The following is a 24,050-nucleotide window of genomic DNA, read 5'->3' as shown; positions in this document are numbered from 1 at the left end:
CAAATTGCTGTATTCCCGGTCGGTCTCCCATCCAAGTACCCACGCCTAATTAGCTTCAAAAATCAAGGTTTTTTTTTTCTGGGAGCATCGCTGGTACCACCCTGTTCCTGCCGGAGGGCGACGCTCTGAGCGATGATGAGGACGATGTCGATCCCGCCAGCACGACCGTGACCGCCGGCCGTACCAAGAGAGGGCCTGGTGCGCCATTGCCTCCGAGTGGTCTCGCTCCCAAAGACAAGGGAGTGGGCCGCCCCCGTAAGAAGCAGAACGTGCTGGGGAATGACCAGACAAGCATCCTGATGTACTTTCAAAACAAGCAATAAACAGCCGTTGCCACGCACAAATTCCCAGCAGCCCCCCTTGTTTATGGGTGTTTTGCGTGTGTTTTTTATTTCCATATTTGGCGTGTGTATCGGGCTCAGTGACATCTCCTGTCTTCATAGGTCTTCTGGTTTCGGAGTTATGGAGGGTTTGGCACCGCCAGGTCACCGCCAATCGATTCATATACTCTGCATGATTACCCAGGAAGGCCTTGAGGCCCTTCTCTCCCACTTCCTTTGTTGAGCCCACACTCTTTGTTGGATAAAGAAAAGTGTCGCGACCGCGGCTCTTCTAAGAAACCGAGCACACAGAGTGCCCCCCCGCCCCGCTCTTCTCCCAATTCCTGGGCATATCCTCAACGTGACAAAACAGCCGGCCCCGTGACGTCACAATGAGCTCATTAACATACGGGTCGACTCGGTTTCCCGAGCGAAAGCGGGTGTGGAACTTTCGCCACGCGGTTTTACCACTTTCCCAATTGTTTTGTGTGCGTATATGCCTGGCAGGTGTTGCACTCTTACAAAGTTGGCGCCAATTCCCAAGAAATGCACTTCACTCGAATGCATTAATACTGCCATGCAATAATCTATTGAATTGTCGGAGCAACGATCCAAAGTTCGACAATAACCATACATATCTAAATTGTTATATTAACAGTACAAAGCACGTGGTCACTACGGTGGAAATTAACACAGGTCCATTAAGATGTTACTGCGTTAACTGTTAAACGCAGCAGTCGTGTTACACGTCAGGTTTGCATATTGTCATACATGTTACACAATTAAATTTATTATAATGCAGGCAGCGCTCGATTTCAACGTTTTTCCATTTTCCCTAGCGCAGCTATTTTACTTTACGCGCACACGTGTTAGTTGCGTTAAAAGGGGGGTGGAACTGGTAAACAATCCATTCCAGAGGGGGTGTCGCTTTTGACCATTGGTCAAAATTGCTTTCGAGATTCAGCTGAGACTTCAAGTGCCTGGAGAAATCCCATGCTACAAGGGGAAGATGTCAGACGAAAGGATACATCAGATATCGGCTTTCTATACTGCCTCTTGCAGGCGGTGTACATCTCACAAAGACCTCATCTCTTGCATGATCCACGAATACTGCCTCTGAGAGATCGGATTACACATGACTTCCTCCACAATAACAGAGGAAATGCCATGATAAATGCCAGTCTTCTATTACATGTGTAGTGCAATAGCGCCGGCTGGTGGACAGCAGCGGCATCTGGGGTGGACAGACAGTACACACGCCGGTGTGCGTGAGCACCTTGTGTGTTGGCAGAGAGGAGGAACTCGGGTAAGGGTCACGGAGGACCCCATCTGGAGGCCCCTGGAACCTGCTAGTGGGTTCGAGAAGGGAGGCGTGGTCAGGGCAGAGCCAGGCCGCGCTGGTAGCATAAAAGAAGCCGGGAGCGAAAACTCGAGGCTGCCGGTTCTGGGAATGGACTCGTCTCGTCTTCGCTGTCGTCTCTAAACGTCTCCGCGAGATATTATGCTACGAAGGAGAGTAGTTGGCCATCTCAGTCAGCGCCGTCAGTGTTAGACAGCTATCGTTGTGTACATGCTATGCTAAGTAGCTGTGGAGAATGTGCGGACGAGACCCTGAAAGTTGTTCATAAAGAAGGTGCCTCCTAGAAACTCTGTCTCTGAATCGTTGACACGACACATGGAAAAGCTTCTGTGCAAATGAAATACATATATAGTACATACACATCACTCGTGGGAAATACAGGTGCATATTCCTTAATGCGTTTGATTTTAAATATAGATAACATGTATTGGTATAAAAATACATTTGCACAAGACAAAACACGTCTTTTCCATGCAAGTGGGTAAAATATGGTATAATCTTGTGGTTTTATGACTTGAAAATCGAATTGATGCAAAATATATACGCAAAACATATGCAGGCCTGCACAACAAAAGGATCCGAATAAAGGCAGTGAAAATGCAAGATTTGCGCTCACAAGTGTACGTACAAGTTCACGCGCTCATATTGCGTTTATAAATACGACACTCCCCTCAGACTGGGGAAAATAAGCAAATATACTAATCTAGCTCACTCTTCAGCATTTGCAATGTCACACAATGAGAAACACAAACGTCCGCATGAACAAAAGCACAAACTAGTTTTATTTTGAATTCCATTCCATCCAATACAAATTTAAATAGCCCTAAAAATAATATTAAGCAAAAAAAGACCCAATATGAATATGTACATTTTGAAAAGCCCCTGATGGTTAGCACTCTCAGACATGGAGAATATATAAACTACTTCTCCCACTTATACTAGACGTGTTGTAATCGCATGCAGGAATTACTTGGGGGTTCTTGAGAAATGGTCCTTTCATAGTGATCATTACTCGTGTTGAATGAAGTCAGACGTATGGCCTATTTTAAATGGTGCGGTCAGTGACAGTAATTGCAGCGGTGAATGTGATCAGAGCTAGGGTTATTTCAGATAAGCCCATCCACTACAGGGCACAACAAAACCTACATTGTTTTTTTACTGAAATGTTAACGAACATTTTGTAAGGTATGCTTGATATCACATTAACCCCCCACTGAAACAAAGGTGCAGATGAAAGCATTCACTTAATATTCATTGACAGCATCGGCTGACCTTGAATTGACTAACCAATCACCGGTAGTTTGTGGTATTTCAGCATGGCATTATTTGTTGACCTAAATAGTCGCTAATATATGACGTCAGCTTCAAAGGAGCTGAATCAAAATGCCAAATGTCATTTGCCATTGCAGGAAACTATCCGTATCATTTCAATGCATGTAATAAATGTACAATGCATTGTGGAAACGTAGCTTTAAAATAGAATACCAAAAAAAACTTCGTATACCAATGCAGCGGTAATGTTCTAAGATTAGAATTTTGTTGTGTCTGACCGCATTAGTAATGCATGTCACACCACCCATTTTTCCCCAACACAAATGTTACACGGGGAAGGAAGCACCTCATCCATTCGCTTGCAGTGTACACCGAAGCTGACATCTCATTTTTACAGTTGCACCGTGTCATAACCCCAGCCAAAAATGGACACCGGCACCACTCACAATACAACCGAAGCAAGGGTGTTACTTTTTCATTTCAAAGAAAACAAAACGTTTAAAAGTTGACTCGAAAGCGGATTGTTTATTGTTGTTCAGATGCAGTTGTTATACCTGCACACTCAACCTGCGATTTTTTTTTAGTTTTTAATAAGGCATGCCCCTTGCTCTCTGCAGTACTCATTTGGTGCAGTGGGAAGCAAAAGCTGACAGGGTTCTTGGGATGGAAATCAGGCACACCAAAGTGCTTCTTGGGAGTCTGCATAAACACATGGAACACGATGGCTACCTTCTGGCGTAATGAGGTTGTGCATAGTTCATCCGTGCACTCCAGCTTGTTCTGTTAAGATTCTTCAGTGTACACTGTACAAGTGTAAATGCGTGCGCTTACACGAACACGTGTTTATGCCCCCTTACACGAACACGTGTGTATGCCCCCTTACACAAACACGTGTGTATGCCCCCTTACACGAACACGTGTGTATGCCCCCTTCACGAACACGTGTGTATGCCCCCTTACACGAACACGTGTGTATGCCCTCTTACACGAACACGTGTGTATGCCCCCTTACACGAACACGTGTGTCCCCTTACACGTCAATGCTGGGCAGAGAGGTCACAAATATTGGAATTTGGCAGTTTTTTTTTTACAATATGCTTAAGTGTATTTTACAAGTATTAGTGCATATTAACTGCCAAATGTTATAGTGCTTAGAAATATTTTTTGTTTGACAACAAATATAAAATGAAGTCACTATATATACAAAAAGATCGACGTCAACAAACACGTTCGTACACACTTTCCCGAAGGGAAATAATTGTGATCTTCACCTTTCACTTTCTATTGTTTTGTTGACCGTCCCATTTATCACAGTTGTACAACGCCGAGACTAAACGCGATGCAATGGAGGCACGGGCAGAGCGACACATGCACGACAGGGCACCCTTCCTCTCAGGATCTTCTCCCAAATAAACAAAACAAAAAAGAACCACACACTGGTCACAGGTCATCCCAAGGCTTCTGCAGGCACCACTGTACGTGCTAAACACACATCCCAAGGAGGCAAGGTTCTCAACCAGCCCGAGAGGCACAGCTCAAGCCAGTTCCTCACAACGCGGCGTTTCTCTCTGGCACAGCAACCAGCATGCGCACACTCGACTGCATGTTTTGCATGTGCAATCGCAGAGCAAGTCCCCGATAACAAAAAAAATGCAAATGCTTCACAAGCAACAAAAAAGTTTCAAGAGTTGCATTTATTCCAAGTGGCTTCATCACCATCCTCCCGAATATTACGACTGCTCTTTTTCGACTCCGTCTGGGTTCAAGGGCTGCGTTATCACGAGCCTCTCTGGTCACGCGGCAGAATGAATGAGCGTCTCAACGCAAGTTCTTTTACGGCGCAAAAAGCGGGCCTCCCCGCCCTCTGCCATACGCATCAGGGAGGCACGGCACTTCCTTCTTGCGTGATGTTGCTTTCTGTGCCACAGGAGGCACTCTGCAAATCTGACCACTCTGTTTCTCAGAAGTCAATTCCACATTTTTGAAGAAAAAAAATAAAACGAGACTTGGATCACACCACAGTTGAGTTTGTAAAAAAAACAATCTTCCGCTTGACTGTGACCCACAGTGATCAAGCACCGTCCCGTCTCCATACCGTGAGTGTTTTCTGTGTGCCCAGAGGAATGGCGGCTGCAATTAAGATTGTAAATTCCAGTCATGCTGCAAAAGAAAAAAAATGAAGCAGCTGACGTAATCAATGACAACTTGTTGAGCCGTACGGCGGGGACAAGCCCACTGGGAGAGACCGTTCTCGGGCGGAACGTCGGGAGCCCTGACCACGCCTTGTTTCAGCGCCCGCGTGCACTGCTCCACCGGGCTCCGTGTGGCTCGGCTGAGGAGCCACCAGGAGGAGGGTACTTGTGTGCGCTGGCCAGGAAAGTTCAATCGAACGTGATCATGAGCATTCCGAGTTCACGGAAGGCACCGCTCACACGTCCAGATCGAGTCTTTCTGCTGTCCAACAGAGGTCGCAGGTTCATGAGAAGCCGATGGCACACCTTGCACTTCTGATATCTGCGTAGCGCACACGTACAAGAACACACGCAACCATTCCATTTTAAATCTAGTTTTTTTGCTGGAACAAGTAATTTTTAAACAGCATTCATTATGAATACCATGGGCAAAAAAGTGAAGGAGCCACTAACGTCTCCTGCTGTTGAGCCTGCTGGAAAATGAGTTAATTTCAGATGGAGCCACCGTAATCGAGACCAAGGGATAAAGCAGAACGGCATTTGGCTTTGACATGCATCGTCAGAGATCGATTACAGGTGACTGGGACTAGTCTGCTATGACATCCAAGCAACAAAACCATTAGAGCCAAGCGTTCTTTTCACTTAAATTAATAATCCCAAGCTGAGCAATGCCATACCAAGTTGTATTAAGGTCTCCCTTTTAAAATAAAACACTATACAGTCATGAACCTGTACATGGTTCTAATTTATGGCGCCGACTGAATGTATGAAACATATACTGCACAAACAGCACCAAATATTATACCATAAGAAGTCAAAGATATGCAATCATGCATGTATTACTTATGCAGCAGCTTGACCGTTATGAAGTGGCGTAAGGAAAACGTGCGAACAAAAAAGGATAACCATAACTCTCAGAATTTTTTAAAAATCAAATTAAGACATTTCACATTTTACGCATGGCCTAGCATCGTTGACTGCCTTTGTACTTTGCAACAATTTGTTGTGACAACTACTCCTCGTCCCTGCATGCACCATCCACACAGATTCCACAACATGTCAGCCGTGGCCAACAGAATTTCCAGTCAATGAAAAAAACATCAATTATTTACACTACAGCATCACCAATCGCATGCTGCATGGCAGACGATATCAAATCACTTTCTATTAAACTCTAAATGCACTACACGAATTGAGATGCAATGATTGGCACAATTGTATTCTGCGCATCGACTCCTTTGAAATATCACCATTTATTACGTCCCCTTCAAAGATCGTGCTGCATTTATCATTCCTATCGTGATGATAGTCATATATATAGTTAATCATAGGTAATTCTCAGAATACAGCAGGTAGATTCACTGATCTGTGCATTCATCAATTCAAACACCCTAGTAGTTATAACACAAGGGTTCAACCACTCAAATCCCATCTCTGTTCGATAATGCGTAAACAAAGGATACCATACGCTGCACAGACGATGTTAACGGCTTTGTTATATCATTCCAAACAGCAGAAAAATACGAGCCGCAAGATTTTCCAAAATAAAAAGTGGCTCGAAATGGACATATCTCTAATGATTGTGAAAGAGTAAGTATCCACACCAGCAGTGATATGGCTGCTCACCTCTCCTCGCGTGTGATGTCCACCATGGACGACGGCGGAACTGTCAGGTTGCCCTTGATGACCGAAGCAAAGTTTTGCAGGATGATCTTGAGGGCCACGCATCCGGTGAGAACGTAACTACACACACGCACAGGACCGTCTGTGAACGCTCCTTCCAAGGCATCCTTATGAAATTACCATTGTGTGGGGTTCCTAGTGTAATTATTGCATAATCCCTTAGCTCAAGGCACTTTACGAAAGCGGTAACAAAATTTTTAGATGGCAAGCGGCGTACAAGGGCCAAGCAATGAGTGACCATAACAGAGGGCATGTGGGGGTGACGAAAGGGCAGAGGAAGGATGGGACGGAGTGGAGGGACGAGGGAAAGGAAGGGAATGGGCAATGGAGAAGAGTTTTGAGAGTGGAACAAAATTAGGTTAACGTCGAACAAAGACTCATACCATTGATGCTATTATTGCATCATTAGACCTCCTTTTCCAGTACCAAAATGTAATAATAGGGTTTTTCCCCTTTTTTATGGCAACAAAACTGAAACCTTTTTACAAGGATTCATGTCTGCATTAACCACAATACCTGCAGTCAAAATGCAAACAAAAAACATACTATGATAATATATGCATTGTCCTTGAAACTGATTGGTCCACACCAAGGGTGTGGACCAATCAGTTTCATTTGTTTGCAATTTGATTGCAGGTATTGTGGTTAATGCAGACATGAATCTTTCTAAAAAAAGGTTTGTTTTGTTGCCAAAAAAAGGGGAAAAAACCCTATTATTGCTATTATTGCAGTTAGAGGTTTTAATAGTCACCATTACAATTCTTCTTATTATTATTATTATATAACACTAGCTTTACTACCTGGCTTCGCCCGGGACATAATTCACCACGCCCGGCCGCCTTTGTCTCCCCAGTGGTGATGTTCATACACCACACCAGTTACTCGTTTGAGGCTGAGTCGACCTAGGGGAGGCCCAGGACCGGCTCAAATAATCGTCACCGGTGGTGGCCGTGAGCGGGAATCGAACTTGGGTCGCTGGGTTCGTAGCGCAGCGCGCTAACCACTACACCATAATGCGTTACGCTTCCACATGTGCGGGTCACATGACAGATTTGACGTCATAGCTCACTTGCCATGCAAAAAATATATGCATTATTGAGCTACCGCCCCCCCCCCCCCCCAAAAAATAGTGTATTTTTCAAATTTTTGCATGGTGTACAGTCTGGAAAGTACCCACATGGCAAATTTCAAGTTTGTTGCACATCGGGAAGTACGCTAAACATTTTGAACAGACACACATTCACAACTTTGCCTTTTATATATATGGAGATTAATATGGTGCGTGCCCAAGCTTACATTTGGCTGCAAGTCTTGGGCACAGCCCTCTTGTGGTTACACAGTGAAATACACCATTATACAACTACAGAAACAGGTGTAGCTTTGTTGATATGGAACGACTCAGGACACAGAAGAAGAGCCCGAGTTGAGAGGATAGGGAGAAGGGAGAGTGAGGCTTGAGGTCTGGCAGATGGGACTGATACTGTCTGAGATGCAAGTGACACGTCAGGAGAGAGTGAAGAGATGGTGAGAGTGGAGATATGGAGGGAGTGTTGAGTGGAGGTTCTGCGAGAGGTAAGAACACAAGTCAATTTTTAAAAAAAAATCTGGGTTCAGCTCGTTAGAAATAACAGATATGTTATGCTTTATTTACAAGCAATGTTATGGAACATGACTTTACAATAGGCCACAGTACACGGTGCTACAGCTTAGATTTTAAAATAATCGAGGGTTTTGTGGGTTAGCCTGTCATCTTGTAACTCACCACTTGTAAGCATTGAAAATACATTGCCATTTCAAGCCAAGGTTGTCAAAGCAAGTACCCCTGCCACCACTCACACACTCACCTCTCATATTTGCTATGCAGGAGCTTTTCTATCTGAGGGATGAGTGCTGGGCATAGGTCCAGCCTCCAAAGGGAGCTGCCACAAGCACATGGAAAGGAATACACACACACACATATATATGCGAGCATACCCATTTTAAACAAATACCAAACGCAAAAAGTACACGCATCTCTTTAGAAACTGTCAGAATAAGAGTGATGAGAAAGCACCTCTTGAAGCTGGCCTAGCACAAGGGGGTGGGGAGGGGGGGGGTATGGCCATCAACATGTGGGGTTGATTTTGTTCCCTGTGTATGGTGACCACATTACTGGAATAATAAAAATGTACAGCTCTTTGTAGATCCACTGCTGGATGAAGACTTGATACGGTATATCAGTCATGGGGGGGGGGGCTGTTTAACCATACTTCACCACCACCACCACTGTACACAGAAATACATTTTACATCCAGTTAACTTAATAGGTGTGTGCATCATGGCCAGAAACTGGAAGCCAGGTTCGCCAGGAATGCAGCACAGTGGTTGCTTCCTGTTCCACTGTTGATGCCACTGCACCAGTGTACGCTTTATTTGAACAATAAAACGGACATAAAAAAATGTCTCACACCACGGGTCTAATGACCTTTGTGCATTGTAAACAAAACAGCCACTTACGATTTCCTTTTGGAAACGGGCAGCAGTGCGTTACAAAACATGTGTTCGGCAGATTAGATGTAATGGTACATTATCGCACGGCATCTTTACAATGCAATCTGCGCCAACAGCAGTGGTTTCAGAGTAATCACCACACCACTGAGGCTTGCAGTATTGTGCTCCTACTGAAAATGTCAACATTTATTGCAGTTATTTCTATACTCGATGACAATTTAAGAAAGCTCATGGTCACTGTGTGTCTAATAACAGGGCTCCTTTAACAGTGGCCTTCCTGATAACGTGTTTGAATGATAGCACGAGAACGTTTGCTATTGCTCCTTCAGAATGACAGAGAAAATGACAAACATTATAGGATAATGGTGCAAGATGATGGCTCATGTTATATCTCTTATGTCACAAAAACCAGAAAGATGTACATTTATGTAAATCAAAGTACGCACACTTTGTGTAATATTGGATGAGCTATGTTATTTGTAACCTCTCCCCATTATCGAGCTTTGGAAAGAACATTGAGTAATCGTGGACTGAGCTTTTTTTGTCTTTCGATCACCATCGCAAAATATGACATTCTTATTGCCGTTCATTCAACCGAATAACTACAGTACTTTAAATGAATGTACACCCACAAAAATACCCTCTTAAAATAAAAATAGCAAAAGCCAAGTAGGTAGCTATACAGCACATGTGTTTATGTCATGTCTCCAACATTTTTTATTCACCATATTATTTTTGAAAATAATAAAGGATCGCATGATTATAAATAGAAGTTGTCACCAAGCATACGGCCAACTGCGATTGTTAATGGTGCAGCAGTGACCCTCTATGGACAATCTATAAATCCAGACAAGTGTTGAGGCGTAAATTATGACTCGGAGGCAGATCTTCGTGTAGGGGCTTGCGCCAGTTGTTTTATTAAAGACCTCTCGTCACAGACGACTCCGTGTACTGCACACTCACTGCCTACACTCCACAGCCCAGGGGAAAGGTACTGGGGATTCCATAGCACACCCACAGGCTACCCTAGCCTGGTGCCAATTTCCCCCTACCCCGGGGACCCATCGCTCCCCTAGGGGAAGGGTACTGGGGAGGTCCCTAGCACACCCACAGGCTACCCTAGCCAGGTGCTAATTTCCCCCTACCCTGGGTCACGACTTCCACACTTTATGTTCAGGGACTCTCCAGACGACCCTGAGCCCGTGACGGGTTCCAGCTTAAATCCCCCAGGGGAACATGTCACCGTCCCGCCCCCTGTGCATGACGTCACCATCTGTGACGTCATCGTACCAGAGGGCGAGCGTGACATGACGTCACTACCTCCTACTCTACACAAGTGGCCAGGTGAAAAGCAATTGAGCTGCTGTGAATGTGTCAAGGTGCCCTGTTTGTTGCACGGATGCAGCCCAAGCGTAACAGGCACTCACTGTCTGCACAGAGACGAGTAGAGTTGTGCATACGCACGTCTGTCAGCCCCTCTCTCAAGCACTCGCTTGTTACAAGAAGATGAGTGCACAGGTGATGCTTTGTGAAATTCCACACGTAAATAACTCTGGTAAACATAACAAAAAAAACCTAATGTAAAAACAGACGACGCGAAAGAATTACACTTTCACGCCAATATATTTTGTATGATTAGGAAGAAGCTATGATAGTACTAGAGATGGGATTTGTGAATAGTGAGAGACAGGGAATATTTTTAATGTGTATGTTCCGGTGAACTTATATATAGTTGCTTGTCAACTGAATTCTGGACGAGGGCTGCACCACTCCGTGTTGGTGTCGAGGGTTATTTAACCACGCTTTACCACGCAGCCCATTGTGGGGTGGTGAAGAAGGGGAGAACAGATGCATAAGCGTTAAAGATCAGAACAATAGCGTTTGCTGCAGTGCCGTCTGCTACCCACCATGTAGCTCTGCACCCCGATGACAACCTATTTGTCCAATAGCTGATGAGGTCTGGCAAATTATTTACGAAGCACAAAACTCTTAACACATTTTGAATCAATGTATTAACGCAGCCAAACAAGTGCCCTAAATCGTTATATAGACTATTGAATGGTTTATGCTTAAATCAGTAAGCTGTGCCTTAGCATCACAAAGCAAAGAACAATTTTCTTGGTTTAACACGTAGGCTTTTGCAACTAATAGCATCCAAACGCATGACACACCCACACTTCAGTGCGCAAACAATGGGTGTGAGATGCGTGTAAATTCTACAGTAAAAATCAAATCAATTATTTACGAGGTATGCTTAAATTTTTATTTAAAGCTTTCGTGACTGCAGGGATTCATATTCTTGGTTCTTTCGGTAAAGTCACGTAGAAGGGAAACAATAAAATAATAAAAATATAAAACAATTAAATTCTCACGACGTTGACTGCAACACAAGCAATCATCATCAGGTGTGAAAACCACAGCAAGAAAATTTGAAAAAAGTGGCGTTTTTTTACGTTAGCACCACGGAGAGCGATTTGGCAGTTATTCAGATGGGTGAGTCCATCTATGTTCTGAAACGAGGGGGGAGACGAAAATAATGGATGCGGTCTGAAAGCCACCGTAAGCGTGAACAATCAATTAAGACCCGCAATGGTTTATCAAATCCTTCCAATGATTGCTAAGCCAGAATCCATCTTCTCGGTTGAAATTGTCTGTTTGTATATGTGGATAGCCTCATGAACGAATCTCTCATGGTAGCCAGATGGCTTGCAAAGAACCTCTGTCTTGGAGAAGTCAATGTCATGTGAGCCTACTGAATTATAACAGTGATCTGCCACGGCCGAGGTGTTGGTCCTACCGTGTTTTAGGTCTGCTTTGTGTTCACGAATGCGGTCCGAGACATGTCGTTTGGTTTCTCCAATGTAACTACTACCACAGATTTTGATTTAAAGCTTTCGTGACTGCAGTAATTCATATTCTTAGTTTTTTCGGTAAAGTCACGTTGAAGAGAAACAACAAAATAATAAAATATATATAAAACAATAAAAAATTCTCACGACGTTTCGACCATAACTCAAACGGTCGTCTTCACACCGGTTGTCTTCAGGTGTGAAGACGACCGTTTGAGTTATGGTCGAAACGTCGTGAGAATTTTTTATTGTTTTATATATATTTTATTATTTTGTTGTTTCTCTTCAACGTGACTTTACCGAAAAAACTAAGAATACTACCACAGAGGCAACTTAGTTTGTAGACGCCAGGGTACTGTATGTCTGGAATCACTGAGGTACCCCCCCTGGTGAGACACTGCTTAACCAATACATACTTCACTTGGAATGGAACTTTCTACAAACAAACTGAGGGCACCCCAATGGGCTCCCCCCTATCTCCGGTTGTAGCCAACATTTTCATGGAGAAATTTGTGCCAAACCTTATGGAAGAGGTACGTGGATGACACTTTTGTCATCTGGCCACATGGCCGGCCTGCTCTCGACCAATTCCTCGACCACATCAATTCCATACACTCAGCCATCAGATTTACCATGGAAGTCGAAAAAGATGGCAAGCTACCTTTTTTGGATGTCCTAATAAAAAAGAGACCTGATGGTTCAATGAGCCACTCTGTCTACAGGAAAGCTACCCATATGGATGCTTACCTGAAACCGGATTCCCACCACCATCCATCCCAGAAGAATTCCCTCATCAATACTCTGCACCATAGAGCCCAATGCATATCCGACCAGGAACACATAGCCAGTGAACTCAAGCACGTACACCATGCTCTTAAGGCTAATGGTTACTCCGACTACACAATCCGCAAAGCTATCACTCCAACCATGAAGGACCCTCTTGAGGAGCCTTTCAAAACCATCACTTTACCCTACATTGCGGGGATCACAAAAAAGATCTCCAAAATATTGAATAAACACAAGATCCAGGTCCGATTCAACACATTACATAAAATCCGTGATCTGGTTTCGTCTGTAAAAGATGTGTTTCCGGACATACAGTACCCTGGCGTCAACAAACTAAGTTGCCTCTGTGGTGGTAGTTACATTGGAGAAACCAAACAACATGTCTCGGACCGCATTCGTGAACACAAAGCAGACCTAAAACACGGTAGGACCAACACCTCGGCCGTGGCAGATGTTGTATATCAGGGTATTGAAAATTTTAATGAAAATAATAATAAAAATGAAACTTCAAAAAATGCATAAATTATGCTGATTCGAGATATAAGCGTATTAATTTATGCGAGTGTGTGTGATTATGTTAATACAAGCCGTTATGATAATTAGGCCCCGCCTCGCTGACGAGGGTAGTATTTTGATTTAAAGCTTTCGTGACTGCAGTAATTCATATTCTTAGTTCTTTTATTATTTAGTTGTTTGCCTTCAACGTGACTTTACCGAAAGAACTAAGAATATGAGGGTAGTATTATCAATCGGGATAATACAATTGATCGTATGAGGTTATGCAGGTGTGATGTAAGTACGCCAGATTAACTCGGCTTCGTTATCTAGGTTCGTATTATCGATCGGTATAACTTTTATTCTCTTTTTGATTTAAAGCTTTCGTGACTGCAGGGATTCATATTCTACGTTCTTTACCGAAAGAACCAAGATTATAATAATACTCTTATTCTCGCTTTAACATTCACTGATTATGTATTAGTGTTTTATGTAAATCTCAACGCAGAATACAGTTCTTATCAATAAGATTATTAAGCATGAACTCAGGAAAGAAACACTCAAACACTTCTGTGTTAAGCAATTTTAATTCTAAACAAAACTTTAACACTATAATATGCGAACTCTCATGCTTGGAATTATCAACCTCATTGATCCATACATTTAACCCACAATGGTCACGTTGTTAATTGGGTAACAGATCAATTGATTACTTCAGAGTAACACGAGCATACACGGCAAATAGGGACAAAAAGTCCTTAAAAATTAATCCGACGATATTCATGCGAAAGGCGATAAAAGCAATTATTATACCCCAAAGGCAAAGTATACGTCAATAGAGCCATCGGCAAGATTATACAATTAAAAGAAAAGAAAAGAAAGAAAAACGAACGACTAAGATGCTTCTAAATTACCTTATCCACGTAACTCAATGGGCCGCAATGTTCTTCGTTATCAGCTAGTAGTTGATGCACTTATCATGAGTCTTCTTGTATGTGTTAATGTGTGAGTGTTGTTGATCTTCTTGCGTTAAGCAAACGCCGAGGTTAGCATCGCTTGTATCAAAAATTGTGTTTGTCCCCTGCGGAGCGGTGAGGGTGTGAGGGTGGGCGTGTCTTACAACGGTGGGCGTGTCTTACAACAGCTTCGTTGCTTTGCTTGCTCGGGGCGTTGGCTTGGCTGCCCGTACGCTGGCAGATACCGGCTCTTTCCGCTGCTGGAGGAGCTGCGTCGGCACGTTGCTCGTCCTTGAAGATGCTCGCTCGCGCTCGCCGCTGGTCCGCTGACAGCAGCAGGCTCCTTCCACGGCTGGAGGAGCTGCGTTGCACGCGCTCTCTCCTTGAAGATGCTCGCTCGCGCTCGCCGCTGGTCCGCTGACAGCAGCAGGCTCCTTCCACGGCTGGAGGAGCTGCGTTGCACGCGCTCTCTCCTTGAAGATGCTCGATTGCGCTCGCCGCTGGTCCGCTGACAGCAGCAGGCTCCTTCCACGGCTGGAGGAGCTGCGTTGTACGCGCTCCCTCCTGCCCCGTGCTCTTGTCGATGCCTGATTGCGCGTGCAGTTCGTTCGCTGGTGGCAGACACCCTTGTTCGGTGGAGCTGCTGGTGGGAGCTGGCACTCAGGATAGAATGACTTTGAGCGATACTTCTTCTGTCAGCTCTAAACTCGTGTTCGGTGACACATCGCTACTCGGCAAGTCTCCCCATCACTGGTTGATTGCAGAGTCTCACCCCGGAGCTTGCCGCTCGCCGCCCTCTTCTGTCGCTCACCGAGCTGTCCCTTGTGGAGCTGAATTGTTGAGTTTAATTGTTGCTCACTCTCAAAACTTGAAAATTGTATTTGCACACCTCTTACACAACTCTGATAGCTTAGTACGATACAGCTTATCGCAATAGCACCTAACATCACCTCGCCCCTCTTCTCTGCGATGCACCACACGCATTGTTGATTTCGATGCCCGGGGGCTGGCTTGCTGTCCTCTTCTGAGCTGATGGTCGCCGTCTCCTGCGACTGGTTTGATGAGCTGAATTGACGAGCTTAAATGTGAAATTCTCTCTCCTCTCTCCGCGTCTCTTGCGAGAGAGAAAAAAAAACAGATGTCCTCTGTCACCGTCCTCCTCCTGTGGCAGCAGCGGCCTGGCTGCCCCCCCCCCCCCTTTTGACCTTTGACTGTTTTACCATCACATTTTGTTTGTTTGCATTCCCAATCCCTCTCTTCGTGGTTTCTCCTATTAGGGAGGGGAGGCACTCTCCCTTCATGCGTATTTTATGGCTACCATGTGTTTGTGTCAAACCGTTGGAAGACAAAGGCGGCTGGGGAGGCTCCGATTTAATGGAATACATATTATCTGGTCTGTGGTTGACCTATTTCTTGTACCTCTACTGAATTATCCCAGGTCTAATCTCTTGTAATTATTATTTGGTTTATGTTTAACCAAGATTTGTAATGTACCATTAGATGTTACCACCACGATTCCAGGCTTTGCTAAGTTGTCCTCAGTCCGTGTCGCCATGGGTCGGTGTTTATTGGCGAGTTATTTCCGATATCCGGAGGTTGGATATATAGCTTAGTTTGGACTTAAGCTTTCGTGACTGCAGGAACTCATGTACTTTGGTTCTCTTGGTAAAGTCACGTAGATAGAAGATACAATAAGAAACAATATGTGAGTTGAATAAGGGTGAAATAAAATAAGTAATAATAAAGCCACTCATATTGCCTTATTCTTATAGCCAAGCTTTAACTTTTTCCATGACAAAAAAAATCAGTTATAATGTTCGTTTGCCCTGTGCTGTGTCCGTGTCTGTGATTCTGGGTATTTATTTGTGAACTGTTCTTTGGCAATCTGGAGATTTTTCAGAGAGTCGTTAACCTCCCTTTACCCTGGAGTTTATTATTTAATGGCCATTCACGACCTCCAGATGCTTATTCTGGGTGTCGGTTCCTGTCGGTTTGAGGGTGTTTATTTATTTATCGATTATTGTTAAAAAAATATCGGCAAATATTATTAATATTAATTGTGGAAAAAGGCCCATATACAACACAGATCACTGTTATAATTCAGTAGGCTCACATGACAGAGGTTCTTTGCAAGCCATCTGGCTACCATGAAAGATTCGTTCATGAGGCTATCCACATATACAAATACAGACAATTTCAACCGAGAAGATGGATTCTGGCTTAGACCATTTCGGGTCTTAATTGATTGTTCACGCTTACGGTGGCTTTCAGACCGCATCCATTATTTTCGTCTCCCCCCTCCTCTTTTCCGAACATAGATGGACTCGTCCATGGGCTCGTCCATCTGAATAACTGCCAAATCGCTCTCCGTGGTGCTAACATTAAAAAAACGCCACTTTTTTCAAATTTTCTTGCTGTGGTTTTCACACCTGATGATGATTGCTTGTGTTGCAGTCGAAACATCTTGAGAATTGTATTGTTTTATATATATTTTTATTATTATTTTGTTTCCCTTCTACGTGACTTTACCGAAAGAACCAAGAATATGAGGTATGCTTAGTTTTTTTTTAAGACTCAGGGGTCAGAGTACTGAGCCTGCACTGCCGAGATCCTGGGTTTGAATCTGGGCAGTTGCCCATGATAGAACTGGGTTCAAGTGTAATGAGTTGATGACCTCAGCACGGTCTCCAATGACTGCACAAAAACCCACGACATACAAACTGGTTCTGTGCTTGACATGACTAATTAAACTCTCAAAATAAAAATATATATATATAAGTTCTACTGTCCCATGACAATCTCATTCATCGGAGAGTGCATGAGAAAATGCACCCCATAAAATGTACAATATATAAAAAGGCCACTTGCGGGCGTTTGAGGGAGAATTGCTGTGAAGTTATGTTTTCCAGTGCATGCTGCTCTGAGTTTTCTAAATGATTTTTCATCAAATGATGTAAAACTCGTAGAGCTATGCCAGTGTAATATAGTGCACCCCTGATTCAGCACATTATGACATTACATATTGCAAGTGCCGCATTTGGAATGCAAGTAAAAAACATTGAGTATTAATTGGAGGTGTAACAATGCATCACAATTCATGAAGATCGATTCTCAAGTGCACAATGCGAGCGTCAAGTCATGCGTGTATGGATCAATGTTGTCAGAGTGCACTAGAAGCCACTATACATTGACCACAATGTAAATAAATATAATTGAATCTAATTAGGACCATGAGAAGTTCAATAATTTTATTAATCATGATTTGGGGTGGGTGATTTGTAACAAGATACTTACTAACAAATTAGTTATTTATGAAATGCATTTTAACTGCACCAATACAGATAAGTGAGGTGTCATGGATATAGGGCGATCTAAGTCAGGGGTGGTCCCTAAGGGGCAATCTCAAAGCCTTCCTCTGCACAAGATCGTGGCCTGTGGTGGGAACTGCTATATTAAAGATGTAAATAAGAACCCCGTGAATGGCGGAATTGACGAAGAAACAACCTATGAATCAAAATTGGGGATGGGGCAATTGTAACATGATACTTGGCAACACATTTTATTTATTTATTCAATAAATATTAACTTACTGACGAGGTATTTAAAGAACACTTGTGATACCAAAAATTATTATGACCTGTATAAATGTTACACTGATCATGCAGTTCTGTTAATATGGCTGTTGCAATATAAAAAGTCAGATTTAAATATCACTGCCCCCATGTAAGTTGACCTTTTGTTACAGATAAGGTTGCATATCACAGCTTGAATAGAAGCTGTTTCGTCAGTTTTTAATTCGACGGATAAGACCGTGCAGAGCGACGAGTGAGCTCCCATTGATTCCCGCTCATTCCGATTTAACACTCACGGCTTTGAGTTCATGATGCCGAGGACGTCATTAATGACGGCAGCGTCGTTCATAGAGATGGCAGCATCGATGGCCGTCTGTGCAAGCGGAAAGAAAAATCACGCACAACAAACTTTGTACATCCCGAGCTTCATTGCCGCACATTTGATGGAGGGCGGCTATCGTCATTGGTGCACGACAGCATTGAGATTGTCACGCTTTCTGCATGGCTACGAATTTGCGCTGAAAACAAAAATTATGTAAATAAAATGCACGTAAACAAAAATAATCGGTATAGTGAAGAATATGATCCATACAGAGGCAAAGAATAGTTTGTAATTTTTGTTGTTGCAAAAAGGTATTTCTTCCAGCTCAGCTCATTACATTTTAGTACACATCTCCACACCCAAATTGGTTTCTATCCCCATGTGAAGAACGAGCCCGTTTAAAGCTTGTATTTGTGGCAAAGAAGGGATGGCAGTAAAATAAATGTGGTTGACCTTATAATATTTTAACTATAACATAATTAAGGAAAGATACATATACTGTAGATTAGTGGGATTTTTTTTTGTAGCTACAATCAGCTTATCGTGTCCTAAAACTGCTTCTTACAGAACATAGAGGGAAATAAAATGGGAACATACTTTACCAAAATTGCTGCACAAATATGCAGGCACCACAAACATTGATAAGTAGATTGGCAATAAGTAATTATTCTTAAGTGTAACTCATCAGTTACCACATTCATGAGCAGCCTCACATTAGATCGCATTACGTCTATGCCTTTGATTGAAATCGATCCATATTTTACTTATTTCATCGTGCGATTTTTGTTGAATGCTGCAAGATCTATTATGTCCTGGAAATGCTACCCTTACCTCTTGTAGTGCTAATGCACCACTACCCTGTATGTGTCAATACAGGTGCTTTGTTGTAATGACTAACATCTATTCATACACATATGAAACAGAAATGAATAAAAACAGAAGTCATATTGGGTCGCATTTACCCACACCTGAAACACAGAATATCATGGGCTTTCAGTCTATATCTAATGTCAGTAAATGTGAAGTAGGTTTTACGGAGGCACACACTTGAACTGAGAGGCAACACGTGTATTCTAACACCCCAACAGGGTAACTGCATAAACATACGGGATAACGACATAAGTGGTGACTACCATGAGTAACTCGGACCACAACGGGTAACTACATAACCGGGCCAGTCAGTAACGCACTGCCTGACCCACGAAGCCGAGCGTAAAGACCGAAACCCGAAGAGCGAAGACCGAAGAGACGTAGCACAGTGGGTTGATTCCAGAAGACAGCCGAGATTGCTCTCGGGACCTCCCTTTTATCCTCCCGAGCGTGGCCTCGCTCCGCCTTCGGCCACGCCCACTTCTGGATCTTACCGGAAGGTTCTCGACAAGAGCACCACGTCTTCCTCAAGCCACCCTTTGAGCCCCCTCACTACCCTGTCCCGGTAACGTGCCCTCTCGAGTTCATCCAGAATGTCACGTCCTTACTTGCCCTCTTTCTGACCGTCACCAGAATCATGCCCCCTAGGGCCCGCTTCCATGCCAAACCTACTCTGGTGTCAGAGAGAGGATCAAGACACACAGTTCCACTCTTGTGACAGTAGCTGGCGCTAAACGCCATAGTGACTCCATTTACGTCACTACAAATGTACAGATGTATAGAGGGCCATGCTTCCATCTCAAAGCTGTCTAAACCTAAACTAAACTATTTTTATTTTACCAGGTAAGGCCCACTGAACTATACAGCTCTTTTTCAGAACCAACCTGGTCACAAATGACAGCTTAAATAAGAAGCTAACCATGTGGAAATTTATATGCAAGTTTCTAAATGAAAAACCAGAGTATCTGGAGAAAAATCCACACGACCACAGGGAGAACATGCAAACTCCAAATATAGAGGCGCTAGTGTTGAGATCAAACCCATGCCCTCCTGCATACCAGGTGAGGTAGTTAACATCTTGCCATCATGGTGCCAAGATGTTAAGGAATTAGAAAGCCGCTCGGTCACCTTTATCTCACAGCTGGTCCATAGCGCAAGTACAATCTTGAGCTTCTTGTGCCGATCAGTCAAGAGAGTGCAGAGGGTCTCGTATCCCTTGCGCACCTGCGACAGGACTTCCTCCTCGGTCATCTCCCGCTCGGGGTTCTGTGACCAGCCATGCCAACATGCACCCATATGAGTGTGCGCACCGAAGCAGATGTGCAAGCACAAGATGATGCTTGCTTGGGTGTTGCAAAAACACACATCAAATTTTATCCCACATGCGATGCAAACTCAAATCCACGAGGCATTACGTTTTTATTTTCTTCTCAAAAGTATTAATCAGAATTTTTTTTATGAAAGTTGAGTTAAGGCCACTGCTGAATGTTATATCGTGACCTATTTTTTTAAAGTAAAATGCATTACTTCACCGTGGGGGTGTATTTCATTATCTTCAACCTAATTTGGGATGAGATCACTCCTCAATATCCCAACACTGGGCAATTAAAGCATTTAAATTAAAAATTACACATCCAATTCAATGTACTTTTATAGAAGATGCAAGTAAAATTACATTCATAATTTGTCAGGCAGGTCAGGGAAATTATGCAGAGATATTTTTTTTTGTAATTTAGCAGGAGGAACTAACATTTTCATCTGATAATGGTGCACAATAATCTTCTTTTGAAAATGCTGCATCACAAGTCATTAATGTCTAGGATAGATTGCCAATTGCAATTTGGTAATATTTCCTTCAACACTACCAAGCAGCCTTAGGAACCTTGTCTGCACTACCATACATTTTCAGTGTTAAGTGTGATAACTACTATACAATCTATACAGCCATCCAAAGAAAGATTTTGAATTAAATTAAGATGCAAAAATGTCCGCACAAGTTGTGATTCCAGTTTATTTTACATTGTGTGAAATAAATGTGGTCTTTATTAATGGTGTCCATTCAAAACACACCAAATAAGCAGGCAAAAAGATATGCAAAAGTTATTTTATTCCTTAAAAGCAGATGTGGTAAGTTTGATTACATTATAAAGTGCGTTAAAATCCAATTCATTTATTGTGCATGCACTGAATTATATCAATTATCTTTGTGTTTATTTTAATGACTTAGAGGTCTCTCTTCAAAGCTGTGTCATTGCGGCATTGGGTTCTCCACAATTTACCTAAATGCTACTGAAATGAAATGAGCTGCATTTACAATCATAGAAGTGGAATGACTTGATGACAAAACAGAGAACATTATTATAATAATGAAGTTTAATTTCATAACACCAGAGAGCGCCTCCTGAATTGGATGAAACGATGCCTAAATCCTATGCTTTTGACATGTAAAAGACACAAACAACTTACGGGTAAGAAGTCGGCCGCCCGTAAGCCTAAAGGGGCCTTCCTGCCTCCAGGTACCACAGCTGCCTCCGTCTGATTGGTTGCCGGATCCTCGCTGACCACCACCGATGGGACCTGTGTAGACGTGTTTAATGTTAAAACGGGCGACGACTCTTGAGTGGAACGGCGGATCGGAGGTCAGAGCACTGAGTTAGCGCTGCTGAGATCCTGGCCTGTGATGAAAACGGGTTTTCAAGTGTAGTACATTTTAAAAGTCTCAGCCCAGTCAATAATGACAGCAAATTCTCACAATCAAATGAGACAGGGTGTTTTTGTTTTAAACGGCGTCAAGGATTATCAGGACAAGGTTCAGGCGGCCAAAATAAAAATTCAAGTTTCTGAAATAGATGTCATGCCCTTACAGTATTAACCAATCAGATTTAAAATAGATATTAATCATTACAAATGAATGTATTATTTATTCTATTTTATAGATCCAATTATTAACATATGAATATACTCGTCTAAATATATTAACTTATAGTAGGATAGCAGTCGTATGTGAACTGAAGCTTAACACTAAATGAGAGATGGTATAATAACCGATTATTGAATATATTAGCAACTACTTAAATAATTCATTATTCCAAGCTGCATAATTTTTATAAACTCGATTTTTTTATTTTCCTCTTTCTAAATGGATTTCCACACTGTCAGTCAACTGTTGGGGCCATCCCCCTGATAAACATGTTCTGCCTCAGGAAACACCTTGTCAGCGAGTATTTCATGTACTTTTCCCCCTCTTTAATGCAAACACTGTTTAATCCTGTTTGACCAATCTAACATTTGTGTAGCGATTACCACACACGATCCTTGGGTCAGAGTACTCAAGAAGGCTGGAGCAAACACTCCACGCTCAGATTGGTTAGAGCACGGGCAGAAAGAGGATTGGCTGGAACATTCCAAAGGGAAAAGAGCTGGAGGATTGGGTGAGCATCAGGTGGGACGGTTAGGCTAGATAAGGGTAAGTGAGGATGATTGGTGGAGACGGAGTGCGACGAGGGGCGGAGCCAGGAAGAGGTTGAGTTCTGAGTGTTACGGGAGACAGCGAGAAAGAAGGTGTGGACCCCTGCCGTGAAATAAAGCCCTTACTTGTGGACAAAATAAAAGGGCCAGTCTTCTTTCACTTGTATTAGACTTAATTAAAACCATATTTTCAATTTCACAGTGGAATTAGCAAGAAAGAGCATGCTTGATTAACTAAGGAATGGATTGTCATCCTTTATCCAGAGCAGTGTGATCACTACGAATTTGTAATTGAAATTTAATTTACAAAAAAATTAGAACGTAAACATGAATCACAATACTGGTATATTGTCTAGTGCCAATAATGTTTACAATAAATTGTCAAACTGTCTCTGATAATCAATTTTGTCTAACATTACAAAGCGGTTTCACATAAAATGAGTCAAATCAATCAAAACGCTTTTCCATTTAAATGAAGAGGCATGATTTTCACATTCGCCGCGTTGATTTATACCACGTGCAAAAGAAAATGGTTATTCAATTTCAGTTTAAACATTTAGCAATGTGTGGGGTGGTTCTTGGCAATTACGAAATGTAGAACTTTAAAAATAAATGGTGCCAGGCTCTGCGACTCACACCAGCCAATGTAATGGCAACAATCTGAATATAGAGATGCCTTATAAATGGGCTTGTAATAGAGATATTAAATATGTAATGAGCTGTGCCATTTTACTGGCCCGAACAGTGTCGGGAACAGTTAAGGTGGATTAAACACTCCTATTATTGTCCATAACATTATATATGTATACACATTTTTAGAATACAGAATAAGTAAGCCTTTTTTTAATTATCAAATTGTGCTAATCTACAAAAATAAACCAAATTGTTGTTACTTTTATCGTCTCAAATACAGCAATTTATATTGCAGTGCGTCGTCACAGCACTGTTTACTATGAGGGGTGAGTGACACTAACCTGGACTAAATGCATCACTGATGGGCAGGTACAAATGCCCTATTAGATTGATATGCATTTAACCAAACCCTTGGAATTTAAATGGTTAAAAACGTATTAGATGCTATTGGTGCTCATTAGAAAATGCACCGCACCTGTTGGTTGTTTATGATAAAACATCTATTTAAAAATTATTACATTTATTGCTTTAAGTTACTTAATTGTATGGCATTTCCAAAAAATGTTGACCTGGTTTCAAGTTCTCTTGTTTCAACTATATATTTTCCCCAAATCTGACAAGTATGATGCAAGTTTTCTGAATGGTTTTGAATTATTTAAAGGACTTTGAAAGGTTAAGTTGACATTAGCTTTGTATGTCACTCTAAACAAACGATTCCATCTCAATGCAATTTGGCTAATCAGCTCTGAAGCAGTCGCACAACAAATTATTATTAGTTCAAC

The 24,050-nt window shown here is 42.6% G+C and overlaps 1 protein-coding gene across 1 annotated transcript in view; it reads right to left on the bottom strand.

The window, feature by feature from the left end:
- Positions 1–2,439: 2,439 nt before the first annotated feature.
- The window catches only part of KATNB1 (katanin regulatory subunit B1), a 53,907-nt gene continuing 32,296 nt past the window's right edge, over positions 2,440–24,050 (bottom strand). The window contains exons 14-19 of the mRNA XM_032960605.2: positions 21,634–21,744; positions 20,296–20,433; positions 18,272–18,348; positions 8,672–8,746; positions 6,771–6,887; positions 2,440–5,466 (exon numbers count right to left, since the gene is read on the bottom strand). Coding sequence (XP_032816496.1) covers positions 5,334–5,466; positions 6,771–6,887; positions 8,672–8,746; positions 18,272–18,348; positions 20,296–20,433; positions 21,634–21,744 — 651 coding nt within the window. The 3' untranslated portion in view covers positions 2,440–5,333. The remainder of the gene's footprint in view (positions 5,467–6,770; positions 6,888–8,671; positions 8,747–18,271; positions 18,349–20,295; positions 20,434–21,633; positions 21,745–24,050) is intronic.

This window comes from Petromyzon marinus, chromosome 25 (assembly GCF_048934315.1).
Source record: "Petromyzon marinus isolate PM22_M1 ecotype Great Lakes invasive population chromosome 25, UKy_Petmar_22M1.pri1.0, whole genome shotgun sequence".
NCBI lineage: Eukaryota > Metazoa > Chordata > Hyperoartia > Petromyzontiformes > Petromyzontidae > Petromyzon > Petromyzon marinus.
The sequence above is the reverse complement of the archived record's forward strand: the minus strand, read 5'-3'. Positions and strand labels throughout refer to the sequence as shown.